This window comes from Calypte anna, chromosome 9, assembly GCF_003957555.1.
Source record: "Calypte anna isolate BGI_N300 chromosome 9, bCalAnn1_v1.p, whole genome shotgun sequence".
NCBI classification, from domain to species: domain Eukaryota; kingdom Metazoa; phylum Chordata; class Aves; order Apodiformes; family Trochilidae; genus Calypte; species Calypte anna.
The window spans coordinates 7,179,671-7,195,687 of NC_044255.1; the positions used below are offsets into that span (position 1 = coordinate 7,179,671).

Here is a 16,017-nt window from a genome sequence, read left to right on the forward strand (position 1 = left end):
TTTTCTGATCCAGAGATTTCTATAAGACTAAGTAATTGCTCTCGAATAGATAACGTATTCAGGAGGAACTTCAGCTGTACCACTGGAAAATATGCAGTGGAAAATAAGTGAACGTAACTAAGAAGCTGCCTGAATATTTGAACCCTAATGTTAGCCAGGAATATTTATTTTATATGTTGGTTGCCTATGCTGATGATCTTATGTTTGACAGCAGAAAACTTTATGGAAAATAGGATACCTGTAAAGTGCTTATGTGTTACTTAAATTAACTGAAAGCCCACATTCAGTAGTTATTGGGCATTTATCAATATGCAGAATTAACCACTTCTTAATACTTGTTTCCACCTAATTGGTTCTTTTTGAGCTCTCAGTTGGTCAAACAGCTTCTACTGCTAGTTCTCTAGATTTAGGAGCTTGTGGAAAATGCTACATTAAGGCCAGACACAGATTGCTCTCACTGGAAGAGTCTGATTATTATCTGAAAAGAAGACATAAAGTAGCTAGAACATGCTTAAAAACAGATTTGCCTCAAAAAATGTAGAAGACAAGCACTTGCATAGCTTTGGCTAATATCCTAAAATAAATGTGTTCTTTTTTTGAGTGGCATGAAAAATGGAGAGTAATATGGTTAAATAAATCTTCAGATGATCAGCACCCTTACAAAAGTTATGTGGAAGGGGCATGTTTCATTCTGTTTAAATCAAGTCATCCTGTTATCATAAGAAATCTCAGTGGTTCAGCCTTGTGGAAGGATTTAAATGCAACACTTCAACAATAATCAGCTTAGGAGGACTTGCATAGCTGCATGCTCCAAAAAAGAGATAAAAGAAACCAGAGTTTGAACTTGCCCCAAAGAAAGGCAGTGAGCTGTGGGGTGCAGGTTCAACACACTGTGCTGAGACTTTGATTTTGACAACCATCTAAAGTAGGGATGCCTGCAGATTTCAATGGTTACTGGAAAATGGTCAGCAATGACAATTTTGAGGAGTATCTGAAAGCTCTGGGTAAGGTTCTCTTCATGTTTCTTTAATAAATAATGCTGTCTAGATGAATCTATGTTTTCTTGCATAAACAGAACTTTTTGTGAGAAATCCTTTCTTCAGGACTGCACTTAAAGTATTGCCTCATGCAAAATTGTTTTGTCTTAAGCAGCCTCTATTTTTACTTTCATGAAGCTTTCATTAATAGCCCTTAAGGTATAGAGCTTGAAGAGGAAAGTGGCAGATTTCAAACATTAAAAAACAACCACAATTTGAAAGAGTGAAGTTTTCATATGTAACAAGGAGACAATAACGTACTTAATGCAATTTTGTGTTGCACTTGATGTAAATTGCTAGTATTTCTGTAGAAATACTGATGGCCTTATTAACAGTCAAATACAAATAGCATATTTGTAGGATTCCACATAATTAGAAAATGAAAATATTAACTTCCTTTAGAAGAAGTAATTATGGACTTTTTACTGATGAGAAAGCTGGTCTGAAAGATGTGGGCATGTATTTTTCTGGGTTCATTTTGGTTCTCCCCAGAGTTACAAGATCCTTTTTGTGATAGACTTTTCTGGATTAAAGTAGTTCTTTTTCTTTTTCAGATGTAAATGTTGCTGTAAGAAAAATAGCAAACTTGCTAAAACCTGACAAAGAAATCCTTCAGAATGGGGATCATATGATCATTAAAACGCTAAGCACTTTCAGAAACTACATCATGGAATTTGATGTAGGAAAGGAGTTTGAGGAGGATTTAGCTGGAGTGGATGATCGCAAATGCATGGTAAGAATTAGAACTGTAACAACTGGGGGGGAAAAAAGCATATTAATAATTTGAGGGGTTTCACAGACCACATCTGTTAACCATTTGGTGTGGCTATTCCTAAAATTATTTCTGTACTTTTGCTGAGATGTGAACAGTTTTTGGCTTGCTGCTATGTTAAAGGAAAGCTAATTTAAATCAGTTGCACAAAAAAATTATCAGTGAATAAATAGTAACTTTAATAGATAATACATATAAATAATAGCTTTAATAAAAGTTATCCAACTATACCGTGATGTTATTTTAAAATGTCAGATTCAGGCTTTCAGAATCTCTTCAGTGAGTAATGTTTTGAAAAATAGGAAGGACAGTTATTGCAGGGTCAGGCACTTTTCCTCATGTCTCAGAATGGCCAAGTGCTTAGAAATTGCAGCTCTTCTTTCTTGTTATTGTTCCTGTGCTCCTTCCTTCCTGAGTATATTAGAGCGGATGTGTTAATTAGCCCACTGGAACAAGTCTTACTGCAGTCAATAAGCAAACAATGAGAACTCTGCCTGATGAGTTCTTTTGCTTGCCAGAGAGACAATATTTTCTAACTTATGGCTGATAAATACCAATTAACAGGGGAAACACTTGAGAATGCCACGTACTTTCCTGTTAGTTTGAAAGCATGACATCTGCAATACCCTATAGTGAAGGAGTTGATAAGTAAAAGAAAATGATCTCAGGAGGGACTGTAGAGGAAAAGTCACATAAAAGAGAATTAATGGGTTTCCATTCCTAGAAAGACAGTGCCATTTGAAACCAATACTGTTCTCTAATCCTAGGGTATGCAAATTTGCTCTTTCATTGGTGATGGCAGAAAAAGGAAAGATGGTGAAGATGCAAAACAAAGGATAGGTAGCTAGTGAGTGCCTCAACAAGCATGGTAGAGTGCAGAATACAAAATCCATGGAAGGGATAAGCAATGTGTTGTGTATAGAGAAGTATCCCAATGTTATAATGCATTTTTGGCTGCTGGAAGGCTCTTAATCAGGAAGGGAGGTTCAGAGCAACCTAATAATTATGAGCCTAATGGACTTAGATTTAGGTGGCTAAAATGACTGTCAAAGATAGCAAATTTTAAAATAGCTGCTCAAGCACTAGAAATGTCTGAAGTCTTCAGTGTTTGAGTCATTGAGGTAATGTTCATGAATGTACAGAACTGTCTCCATCTAAGCATTATAAGTTATTATAAGTTTAAACATCATTAAAGTCCACCTAAGGGAGGACTGAAACAGCCTCAATGTGGCAGAAAGAATTGTGCTCTGAGGCTGTCTTGCATGTATCTGCGATGAGTTCTTAGAAAATGGATCAGACAACCATGGTGCTGAAAAATCAGATTCAGGAGATACGGTGGGACCTTTGCCTAGCAAGGCACTTCAGCCCAAATCTGACAACTGTGTCAGGCAAAACTGCAATGCTGTTAAGCAGCAAAATCACTCCAATGGTCCAGGAAGTGTCTTGTGACAGAAGGGTCTTGGAGAAGATACAGTTGATTCTGGACCAATCCCTGAGTGGTGTTATGAAGAACACCACCATAAAAGCAAGGTTGAATAGCATTCTTGGTATGTTTTTTCTCATCTATTGCTTGTGAAATTGCATGCCCTAAATGACTTAATCTTTAATAGGCTGTTTATTGGGAGAGAGTGAATCTCAATTACTGTTATTTAGATTGTGGACTGAGCAGACCACTGCACAAGTTTTATTCAAGTAGTTCAGTGTATGAAAAGTACAAAGTAACATGGATAATCCAAGTGGTACATTAAACATTAATCTATATAGCAGAGCAATCATCAGGAGACTAGCAAAAATAAGCTTAGAAGTAATTCATCCAATAGCTATAGATAATTTTTTTCTTTTAATAAAGAATATATCACATAACTAAAGGTAAAATCAGTTTAAATCATATTAGTGTGGTGAAATTGTGTTCACCTTTCAGTTGTAAATCATGTCCTGGAGTCAGTCAGGGCAGAGTACAACTGTGTGTGATGTGTAAAGACTAAAAAGTTTTGCTATGTTTATTTTAGAAGCCAAAAGTTAGACAGTAGGAATTTATACACTTGTAATGGTATAGGCTCCCTCCTTCATTTTAGTAAGAATTTTTTCATTTTTATAATTGGTCACTCCTGGAAGCCTATCTGAACTTTCAGGAGTGTTGAGTTAACTGAGCTGGATAAACCTTAGCAATCTCAGTTTGTCCTTTTTTTACAATTGTAATTTTCAGTTTCTCTGTTCTGTAAAACCAGAGATTAGGATAGTTGAGCACACAGATGTGTGGACACAGGGGAGATCACTAATCACAGCACAAGGCACTCCTGAGAAGACAATTGATAGTATATTCTAGGCAGTACTGAAGCCCTGTATGGACAAGCTGCACCATAGCCTGTCATGCTGCTTCTGGAGCTTTTTCCCAGCAATTTTATCTCCTAGATTAAAAAAAAAAAAATTTCTCTGTTTGACAAGTAAATGAAATATATGTTTCTGCAATCTTAATCATATTTAATATTTAGGGCTATTAAAACTTGGCTGTTTGAACTAAAAAGGTAGAATGAAAGTTTACATGTGCTTCTGAAGATGTAAAAGATACTTCGGCGTCTTTTATTTGCCAATATTACAAGATGCACATTAGATGGTGTAGAAAGAAGTTGAGAACATGAATATTGTAGTCCATTATTTCTCATATGATGTGAAGTTTGAATCAGACCATGGGTAAAGTTGCTAGTACTCTGAAGGGTTTGTTCATGGTTTTAATGGGTAGGATATACCAGACGTATAGTGTCCATAGACAGAAGTTTAAAGATGATAACTATGACTTCGGTATTTCCTGAACTCTTTGATCCTGCTGTCTTCATTCTCAGTGAAGCTCCAGTCTCATAATGAAATTTCCTTAATTTTAAAAGTAAATTCTATAACCTATAATAGTTGTGATTAATATAGACTATTTCAAGTATTTTACTGAAACCTTATTTCATGCTTATAAACTGCTGAGGAAAAGAATTTACTGTGCACAAAAGAGGCAGGACCTTATTGAAACAACAATTTATTGAAAATCATCTCCGAAAGTATGTGCCATTCAACAGCAGATAATTTTGCCTCTCTTTTTAAGAGACAGTGAAGCTGAGGAAACATGTGCAATATAAAGGCTACTGCTAAACATAAGAATAGTGCAGAATCTATCACTAAGTTGAGAAGTTAGCCTTATGTACCCTCACAGTGTATTTGGCTAGTACATAGTCGAGTTTATAAAAAAAATTAACTGAAAAAACTTAAAGGCTGAAACAAAGACTGAAGTTTCATGTTCCAAGTCTGCACTCAAATGAATCAAAAAAGATTGAGAATGAGATAGCTTAGATAGAAAAATTCCTTCCCCCAAATTTTTATTTTTCTAATAATTTTGCTGCTAAAGTCAGATAAAGTTTTGTATTTGCTGAAGTTTTGTATTACATTTTTTCTCTGCTATTTAAGCATTTGAATGAGACTGACTTGCATTACATCACACTATCCAGAATTAATTTCTTTTCACAGAGGCTAAGGGCAAATGATCTGTTTAAAAGAATCAAGGAAAATTCTGTGTTCTGAGTATAGAGTAGCAGAATATTTTAGGATAATTAAAAACTGCTGGTTGCATTAGAATTGAGTATTTAGATAAGCAAGGGAAGGATGCTTCTATAATTTAGAGCCTTGTACTCTTTGGTAATTTTCTTGGATTGAAGCAGGAAAGGATATGGCAAGGTCTGGGGACTGGTAAACAGATAAAACAGCAAGACTTTGTAACTGAAGGTGGGATATCATACCTATTAACCATTTAGTTAAACAAAACAGAATACAAGCAGAATATAACCATGGGTAAGATGTCAAATGCTTGTTTAGGATTCTGTTATTGGAAGTAAAATAGCATTTAGTCACAGTTAAGGCTTGCTAGGGTAGAATAGGGGAATTGGGGAACTGTAGAATTCATCTGATCTATCATACATCTTACCAGATAAAGTATCTTCCTCAAAATATGTAGTTGCTTAACATTTAAGACATTCACGTAAGGATTGTTCATAGGCATGTGACCAGTCATTCTGTCACCCAAACCAATGCTAGTTACATGTGCCGTATCCTAGTGAAAGGAGCACAGTTGTTTGAAACCATTGTTGCCTCTGTGAAAACATAAGAATGATTGCTCTCTATATTCAGGAAAAATGCAAAGAAATTTAGTCTTTCTGGACATAATTTCATTCATCCTTTTGCAAGGTCAGAATAAAGGTCTGTTATAAAATCTCATGGCTCACAAAGCTCATTTAACTGTTTAGACAGGGTTCCTGTGTTCCACAAATAGAATTCACAGCTGTTAATTTAGTTTAGAATATTGGAATGAAGAATTTGTGCCAGAAAAACAACAGCCAACAAACAACATTCCAGTCTTGAAATTTCAGTAGGGATCCCCCACAGGGTGAGAAGACTCAAAATAAATTATACCTCTCTTGCAAGATGCAAGATGAGCTCCTGAGGTCCAATTCCTGGAATTTTCTCGGGCTCTTTGAAACTCTGGTTCATTCAGTCTCTGTGCCTCACTACAGAAGAGCTGTCTCCTTTTTTCTGCCTTTCACACTGTGCTCTTTTGGCATTACTACTTATTACCTGTAAATGATACGCACAGCACGTATGTAGGGTGATATCAAATGTGATCTCCAGAATCTTTTGCCATATAATTTAGGATGTCATTAACTTCAAATTTTGCAGTGCTGGATTCCTGACCAAAACCTGAGACTGATCAGAAGCTTTGAGCTAGTTAGCCACAAAACCACTGCTAACATGCTGAAGCTCTGCAAGAGAGGTGTTTTTTGGTGAGCTTAGCAGTTCTGCTTTTTGTGAATCCTAAAATGCTCAGAGAATAATGAATGCAGAAAGTGTAATCAAAAAGAGTCAGCTGAAAACCTGAGAACTAGGCTTACCAAATCCAATTTTGAATGACAGACCATTAGTGATACGTACAATTGCATCTTGCTAAAGTTACAGGGAGAATAATTCAATTATACACATTAATTTAAACAGTAAACCTCTTAGAATTGATTCTGTGAATTGAATGTGCTGTGTTGTACTTTTTTGCTGGCACAGGATATATACACGTCTTCCTAGTTTTGTATTATTTGTATACAATTTCATTTCAGTAAGAAAAAAATCCATCATCCCTAAAAAATTAAATACTATGCACTGTCCAAATGAATATTTCTACTTCTCCCACATACTGTGATCTGCTTGGCCTGGAGCTTTGGTGCATTCACTTTCCTTCTCCTTGGAACATTTCATTGCTTTGCTTCATTGCTTTTGTGAGCAAGGATTAAAAAAAAAAGGAATTTGAACATTTAAGATCTGATCCTATCTGACAGCAGCTTACCCTTTGGTCTATAGTTTGTCAATCCAATCATAAGTCCCTTTGCAATGGAGATGCTGACAATCATAGGAGCAAAATACTGCTTCTGGAAGTGTCTGCAGTGAACTATTCAGCTTATCTGTCTGGTGCAGAATGCCCACATTATAACCACCTTGTCTTTTAGGAACAATCTGAGCAAATTTTTAATGGCATAAACACATTTCAGAGTCCTGTAGCTGCAAGTACCTATTATGAGACATCACATCTGCCAGCCTCAGAAGCAGCTGAGAAGTTATTTCCAAGAAGTTAACTTTGGGAGTTCTATTGCTGCATGGCTAAAAACAGATTGATGAAATGGGAGATGAGATTCGTAAGGGCTTCTACTGGGTTGAACTGAAGTTAGAAAGGAAAGGAGAGGTCAGTATAGATTTTAGCATTCAATTTAGGTACAGGATGGCTAAATACGTACAGACTTTTCAACATAGAGATAAAAATCCAGGAATCTTACTACTGTTTTTTTCCCTTAGTTCATTGTTGTTTTCTTAGTATTTTCTCTGTCACCAACCTGCCTGATGCAGATTTGATGAGATAAGAGGGATTACAGGATGGAGAGATGACAAACCTAGTGGTTGTAGCCCTCCTGTTAGGAGTGTGCAGCATGCTATATGCAGAATGCTGTAGTAATTACTACAACATTGAAGAATTCCCTTTCCCACTTGCATTAGATTTAGTCTCTGATAACATTAGTTTATTCTATCAGCACATCATTACATTAAAATTTCTCTTGCAAACTGTCTACCAGGGGGGTTTATATCACTTTGATACATAGAAAGAGTTTCTATGTATGATGAAAGATGAAAAAGATTCCTCTTGAGACATTATTAAATATCTGGTTGGATGTATTGCCATATTTGACTAGAGATTCTAGGATATTTTCCTTGGTGTTACTTTAAACACCATACAGGACACACCTCAGATTAGAGTTTCCTGTATCGTTTGACCTAAACAGTTACTTTCCACTGTGTAATTCTTCTTAAATCATAATGTAAAGTTCTTAAATACAAATGTAAAATGGCTGGCCATACTCATAAGCAGAGAATTACTGGATAGAGGTGGAGTCCCAAATAAATAGTACAGTTATAGAGCATTGCAGTCATTTGCTGTGCAATAATATAGAGACAACATTCTGAAAGGAAGGAGAAGAAAAATAAATCTTGGTACTGCTGTGTTTCTCCTACAGGTGGGAAATCAGTAACATATTTTTGATGGAAGGTTGTAGCTGCAATTCATATTTGTAAATGCTATGTAAATGCAAAAAAAAAATACCCAGCATTAACAAAAAATGCTCATGGACTACTTTAAAAAAAAAAAAAAGCTATTTTGATTCACCTGTAAAGCACATTATGTATTTTCAACTGCAGAACACATGACACAAACAAGCACACTAGAAATTACCAATATGGGGGTAAGAAATGCTGCACCAAGTCAAAATCAAATGTTTTTTGAGCTCATTGAAAAATGCAAAGTTCTCTGAAAAAATAGTATGGTTACTATTGCAGTAAATTACAGAAGTCAGTATCTCTGGCTGTGGGTCAATATGATTTGCCACTAGAAGCTGAAAGTAATATCTACTGTAATTCTGCAAGAGTTCACTACTCTAACTGCTACTAGAGAAGATGCAAATACAGAGTCAATACATTTGTTTTGGTTTTACATAATATTTTAACTAATATACCTTGTCTCAAAACTGAAAACAATAGAATACTTCATATAATTTTATAAAAATTATATATATAATTTATTCTAGCTTTAATTTTCAAGAAGAGGCTGTTGCTGTGCACGTGTATTTGAATCTTCATGACACAAAGAGATTAAATCACTAACACGAGTATGTGACTGGCCAAGTAACAAAAGGAAGATAGACAAAAAAGTGTAAGGCTACTGAAATCATGTAAGACAAAAGAAAATTTCAGCATTTTTTGTGTTCTCAGCCTTCAAAGGCTGCTTTACGTCTCAGAGGAGATTCTCTATTATTATACCTCAACAATGAAGTATTTGTAATCTAAACGATGTGCAATATTAGTGGTTAGAAATTCAGATAAAAGTTAAATTGAGGCAAAACACACTCCTATTTATCTCTAACTCTTCTTGCACTTCTTCAGTGTTTTAATTGCAATGTTAAGTCACCGCATTAATCGCTATTTTTTGTTGAAGTTTTGTTCAGAATTACATGCATTTGACCTATGTATCCATCTTAGATTTAAGTATGATCAGTTAGAAAGTAAGCAAAACTTAAAGCTTGCTTATGGTGAACCAGATTACACTCTACCTAGTTGAAAGGAATAAATGGAAGTATTCCATTTAACCTAAAAGCAGTATAAGGTGCTCGAAAATGCAGGAGCCTTCAGTGTTACAGAAATACTGTTTCTATCTGGTTGGTTCTGTTGCCATCAGGAAACTGCAGCTTTCCACAGTTCTCAGAGTTTGTCTATTTCTGATTTGTGAAGTCTTGTCTCCTTCTGTCTTCTGACTTGTGGAGGAAGAACAGGAACTTCCTGCCTGGGGATGCTCTGCTCCCCAAGATCTGGCAAAGATTTTCAGTCCTTACAGATAAGAGGCAATAGCTCAGTCTCTGTAACCAGGCAAACCTTAGCTAATGCTATTATCAAAATGGTGGAAAGCAAGGTTAATTACAAAAGCCTACTATTCTAAGAGAAAATGCTTTATATAAAAGGTAAAGCATCTCTTTATCTTGATGTAAGTGTGTGCCAGGAGAGAAAAACAGCAACCTTTAGTTTTAAGTTCATACACAATTGCCTTACTAGTCCTTTCAAGTGCTTGACTCCCAATTATACAGTGGTGATATTATGATCCAATCATTAAAAATAAATCTTTGCTCTTCTATACAACAAAAGAAATACTACTTACCATCATTTGTCCTACAGTGGTATTTCAGCGTATTATGTTCTGACTCAACTATGTGGAAATGGTCTAATTACTGTATCTTAGCTGTCAATAAAGGGTGGACTATTAGCAGCAGCTGGTGCAATTTATAGGAGCCATAGCAACACCAACCTCAACTGATATTCAGTGTGTGTCCTATTTGGAATGGAAGAACTTCTTTCAGTTTGAGTTAATAGAGAAGTTTCTATCCTCCCCATCAGCTGTGTCTTTTATTATATGAGATATTAGAGATTGACCTAAAGAAAAAGAAGATAAAAATGCTACTGATTATGCTTACTGTAGCAAAGTGTTTTTTCCTGCTAACAAAGAACAGGACATTATGTTCTCCTGCAATGTATTCTGTCCTGTATAAGCTTCCTTGCAAAGTAACCACATAGAAACATTAAAAGCTGTATGGCTTGCTCATATTACCCTTCAGTATTTATATTTCTCAAATGGAAGGCTTAGGATGATAACCAAGAATAATGGCTTTAAAACAGCTTGATGAACAGTGTGTGGTATCATACTCTTTGTGGTTATCACCAAATTGCCAAAATCATGTTCCCTTTCTGATACATTAATCTTTTAGAATCATAAAAAATTCTTACAAATTAAACATTTTTCACTTTGACTAGTATTGTTTGTTATCTTCTATCTCCAACTGGATGTCTACGGATTCAGAACAGATACAGCAGGGGACTTAAATGATGATGACCATATTAGCTATGGCTTTACCCAAATGGGCTGTTCTTTCCCACGTTAGCATTTTATACATTAAAATGATATGGCTTTTAAAAAATGTTATTTACTGTGTGGCTTAAATACATTACTTTACAAGAGTGTACAGAAGAGTTTCTGAGAGCATTTTCTCTATCAGAGAAATTTTTAGCAAGGACACATGAGTTTCCAGAGACATGAGTCTCTTTCAGAGAGTCCATATGGTGCACTGTCTATATGGGATTAAAGACACTGTCTTGCCTTTGCTGTCACTCTTTCTAGTGATTCATTTCCCATGCTTGTTTACTCTAAAGCTTCCCAGGGGTGGAGTCTGCTGACTGGACTTATTTAAAGATGGTGGTTATCATGGTTGTCATTTAAGAATTAATTGTTTGTGACATACAGAAATTAAAGAAATAGAGCTGCAGAGTTCTTAAATGTTGAATTGCTTCTAGTTCCCAAAATGGCAAGTGTAGGCTGACTTCTTTTCTTAGAAATTACACAGCATGGAAGCAATAAGTTTTCCTTCAGGTCACAGATTCAGATTCACAAATCATAATTTATCTTCTCTCTCTATATGAGTGCTCATACAGGCAGTGGCTGAAGACTTTTATGAATTCCAGATTTAGTCCTCAGACTTGCTTCAAACAAGCTGGTTTAAAAGCCAGGTGTGATTTTAAACACAACTGAAGCACAAATTGTCACTGCTCTTCTTTCCACTTCTAGATATGTTACAGGGTATTGCTTCTGTTTATCTTAGGGAGACAAGTAAGGCAAATTATCAGTAAAGACTGAGCAGACTTAACAAGCTGTAGGATGCACCTTCATACATGGAGGTAGTTTTATGAATCAAGTTCTACTGAACTACTCAGGGCAGCATCAATATTCACAAAAGTGCTATATTGAACCCTTCAGTATCTTAGTCTCACTCTTACTCTGCCAGTGTTGCTCCAGCAGTTCCCCAGCTAGAGTTACACAAAGCAGAATGCTGGCAAAGTTACCAGTTTGCTGATGCTTCCAAACCACTCTGCTTGATGACAGAAGGCAGATTAAGACATGAGGGAAAAAGCTCAGGACTTAAAAGTCTTGTTCATGCGTGGCTGTCAGTAGTTGGGTACCTTTTTTTCCAGTAGAGCAACTAGGGAATCCTTCTTATAGTGGAAAAAACTAACTGAATCTTGAGTTTTCAGATCCTTCTGCAAATACAGTATTAGGCTGCACATCCCTTCTGCTGGTACATTTGTCAGCAGGGAGAATGCAGTGTGCTCTTAGACAATTATTTTTTATGGTGTTTTTTCCTTGCATTTAAACAGCTTTACCTCAACCTTCCAGATTTTGACAGGCAATTGAGCAGCAACTTTCTATTTAAGTTAATTTCTTTTGTAACTATACTTAGTGTTACAACACTCTACTATTATTTTTTTATGAGGTACATTAATCATTTGTTATATTGGAGGTTTTGCTGTAATCATAATAGCAGACAATACTACAGTAACACTGAATGCTCCTGTTTTGTTAGACCACGGTATCTTGGGATGGAGATAAACTTCTTTGTGTACAGAATGGAGAAAAAGAAGGTCGTGGTTGGACCCAGTGGATTGAAGGAGATGAAATGCACCTGGTAAGATGATGTAAAATGTTTTAAATGCCACTCTGTTAAAATGGTTAGATGTGATGCAGCAGGCTGTGAGTGGTGTTATCTTGGGTTACTTTGACATAATGGTGTTATTGTGCAGCATTTGACTTGTTTCTAAACCAACAATTTCATTTGGAGCCATTATGCTTTTATGACCCTTACAAAGACTGCCTGATTTCAAAGCAGTGCTCTTTCTGTGTTAACTGTCTATCCAGCCGTACCAGTTTGAAATATTTACACTGAGGAAGACATGTAACAGAATGTCCTCCCCATAGTCTGTGAAATATGCAGTATGGGAGCTAGTGAAATCATGCAACCAACAACAAGCCATAAAGGAAAAACACCATTGTTCTGTTAAAATAATTACAGGCCAGAATACATTATAGCATAGAGAACTAAAACAGCAATTAAGTTTTTGAAATGTCATGTTCTTTCAGATCATAGTTTTTATCTTTCCAAGTTAACAGGACCTGAAAGAAGATGCCTATTCTTTTCTCACACAGCTCTTTATAGCACCCTCCCTCCCTCATCAGTGTGGGTAGAAGGCAGTTCTCCTGCTGAGACAGTGAAATCCAACCTCCATTTCTGTTCGCTGTTCACTATTATTAGCATTCAGAAGTCTAAATGAATGTTCCCTAAATATTCAAATCAGTAGCAGAGTTATGAAATCTTTGCAAAAGCACCCCAAAGCCCTTATCACGAAAAAATTTTCATGAAGTACTGGATGTCCCAGAAACCAGATTGGAAAAGGAATGTATATGGCATTTCTTACCAGCTGGACTACATGCTTGATACAATGCAGGTAGAGAGAAAGTTACTGTGTAAGTGATTCCTTTATAGCTGAGGCCATGGGCTCACTGGAAGTAGAGCAGAAGCAATAAAAAGGATGCTCTAGAATTTCCTGTGTATACATATTCCATCTATCTAGATAAAATCAAACTGCCTCCAGCTTCACAACAGTTGGTGCCTTGACACCAAGCATCAGCCCTTTCAGGTTCTCTGCTGGCAATCAGATTGCAATTAGCCATACAGTATATGGCCTAAGAGTTCAATTTACACCTTGCTGCACCGTATCATACCCATTTTTGCACTCATCTGCACATAGATGAAGCACTATTACCAGTTGCTCCTGAATTTCACTGTATTGGCATCCTGGTTTCTGTCCCTCACCAGCTCCACAGTAATTATCTCTTCCCATTTCCTGTCCCAAACAATAATTTATTTAGCACAAATTTCTGTTATCCTTGCTGTGATTCATGGACCTCCAGGCCAGTCCACTTTCTACACTTATGCCTGTCAGGAGTTTAAATTTATAAGTCATAAATTCTTAGTCAGTTGCTCAAGCATATGTGTCTGATGCCACTTTAGGTACCCCAGGGTAACCTGCCTGACCTGATGCTGCTTTTTCAGAAGACTGTGAAGAGTTCTGCAGAATCCCTGCCAGTTTTGCAGGCACCCATGCACTTGTTGGCACCTGTACAATTTATCACAATCTGTCTCTCATGCACACAACAGTCAGTATGAAATTACTTAATACAAAGGAAGTAACCAACCAAGTATTTTAGAGGCCAGTCCCCAGTATTCCCATTTTACCACTTTTTATATTTAATGAACTTAAAAAGATGTCCTCCTTTTTCTCTGAATCCTTGTTAATGTAACACTTTCCATTAAACATACAGTAAGAGAGTCCCAATTTGCATCTTGCCCTGTACTCTGGAGAATCCTTTGATACAATGGGCAGTTACCTCTAAAAAATTGATACTTCGATACCTTTATGATCCAATTGAACTTTACACAATGAGCCAAGTGTTAATTTAATTTTTCCCACAGTTCTGTAGAGAGCAGTACCACATCCTTTAGCAGTTTATTGCCTCCTATTTTCTCTATTTCATTCTATGGTCTGTACTTTGTAGTTCTTTTTCCTCCTTAGATTCTACTTTATGTGAGTGACTTATTCCACCATTCTCCATTTCCTTCTGAGTTTTATTGCCCTTTTCTATTGTATTGATTGCTTCTGCTCTGTAGGTTTTTGTCACTGTCAGCAGATCTCCTAGCCCTTATTGCACATCCTTTGTTTGAGGTTACCTATACAGAGGTGAACAAAAGAGGTTCTAGCTAAAATCACTGTGTCTGTCTGCTTGTTTCATCTATTCACAATGAAGCACTTTCTGTTCCTATGGACTACCAACGTATGTCAATAAGGTAATTACCTCAGTGGGTTTTTTTAATACATTATTTTATCCAAGTCTGCCATAAGAAAATGTACATCACTTCCCAGGAAACTCTGCCTCCTGTTTTCTCAAAATATTTTCATGGCTTTATTAAAAAGTCTATCTTGGAATAGAAAGTACATCCCTTCTGCTAGGTCATAAACTTTGTCTTTACATCTCTTCAGAAGTTCCACACCTTTTTTCTTCTTCCGTCACAGCTAGTCAACACCTCCACACATCCCCATTCATATGGGGTGCATTCTCAGGCCTGACTTAAATAGCTTCAGTAATGGAGATTAAACTGCATTTTTTGTGAGATTAGGCAAAAGCCAGTAAATCTCACAAATTAGCTCCCAAGATATAAACATCACTGTACCTGCTAATGCACAGTTCCTGATGATCCAATGTGGGGATTTTTTGAAAAGCTCTTTTGGAACACAAAGGGACAGCAGGCAGCCAACATGGCCACGTTCAGTCAAAACTCACTTCTGTGCTGTGATTTATAAACTTAGATCAAATCTTCTGCACACAACTACCTCTCCTTTTCTAGCCATGATCATCGTGTTGCTAGAGTGGACTTTCAGCTTTTGTAGGTTTGAACTGTCATCCACATACAGATTCAGAACTAGTTATTGAAAGCCATCCCCAAATACCTGCTTTGTGTGTCCAAAACAGAGAATTCCCACTTCACAGACCTGATCATTTGCCTATACAGAAAATAGAGAATAATGTATATTTGGGCCTTTAAGATCTGAAATGCCAAAACAATTTCTCTTACTCCACCTTTCACCAAGAGACAAACAAAAACAAGCTATTTTCTTTTAGGATTAAAAACAGGCTAAAATATATATAAGCTAACCAATCTAATTTGGTAGAAACTTAGGCTAGGCTACATATGAATGTGTCCTACGTAAAATTTGTATTTTAAATTATTTTCTCTTTCTAGGAAATAAGAGTGTGTGGAGTCAAGTGTAAGCAGGTCTTTAAGAAGGTACAGTGAGCCTACTGCTGATACAGAAGTGAAGAACAAATCTTCAAATGCCAGTAATGAACATCATCATTAATGAGCAAACACAGCCATGAAGATCACATTAAAACTGCATAGTTAGAATTAAGTATTTTTAACAAATAACTTTAAAGAAATAACTGCAAGTAATACTATTTTTAGAATTTCCAATTAAAGATAGTAAATGCTATTAACTGTGTGTACTGTAATTCTTGACTACACTGAAATAGGACTGTTAGCTATAAAATAAGATACTGAAGTTTAAGACTCTCTAAATTAATTTTTAGTTACAGTGAGAATCTCACTTCCATGGCATTAGTAAGGACCTTTCATGTAGTCTGGTTTTCAAATGCTG

The 16,017-nt window shown here is 36.2% G+C and overlaps 1 protein-coding gene across 1 annotated transcript; it reads left to right on the top strand.

Moving 5' to 3' along the window:
- The first annotated feature begins 9 nt into the window (after positions 1-9).
- On the top strand, positions 10-15,815 carry RBP1 (retinol binding protein 1). Its single transcript, XM_008492521.2, has 4 exons — positions 10-1,004; positions 1,592-1,770; positions 12,330-12,431; positions 15,603-15,815. The coding sequence occupies exons 1-4, from the start codon at positions 932-934 to the stop codon at positions 15,654-15,656; spliced, it is 408 nt and encodes a 135-aa protein (XP_008490743.1). The 5' UTR covers positions 10-931; the 3' UTR covers positions 15,657-15,815.
- The last annotated feature ends 202 nt before the right edge of the window (positions 15,816-16,017 follow it).

What these genes read in the sequence shown, in the direction of transcription:
- RBP1 (XM_008492521.2), top strand. Translation starts at nt 932, where the DNA reads ATGCCTGCAGATTTCAATGGTTACTGGAAAATGGTCAGCAATGACAAT. An exon ending in GGAGTATCTGAAAGCTCTGG is followed by an intron (nt 1,005 to 1,591) that starts GTAAGGTTCTCT and finishes TTTCTTTTTCAG; the next exon opens with ATGTAAATGTTGCTGTAAGA. An exon ending in TGGATGATCGCAAATGCATG is followed by an intron (nt 1,771 to 12,329) that starts GTAAGAATTAGA and finishes CTGTTTTGTTAG; the next exon opens with ACCACGGTATCTTGGGATGG.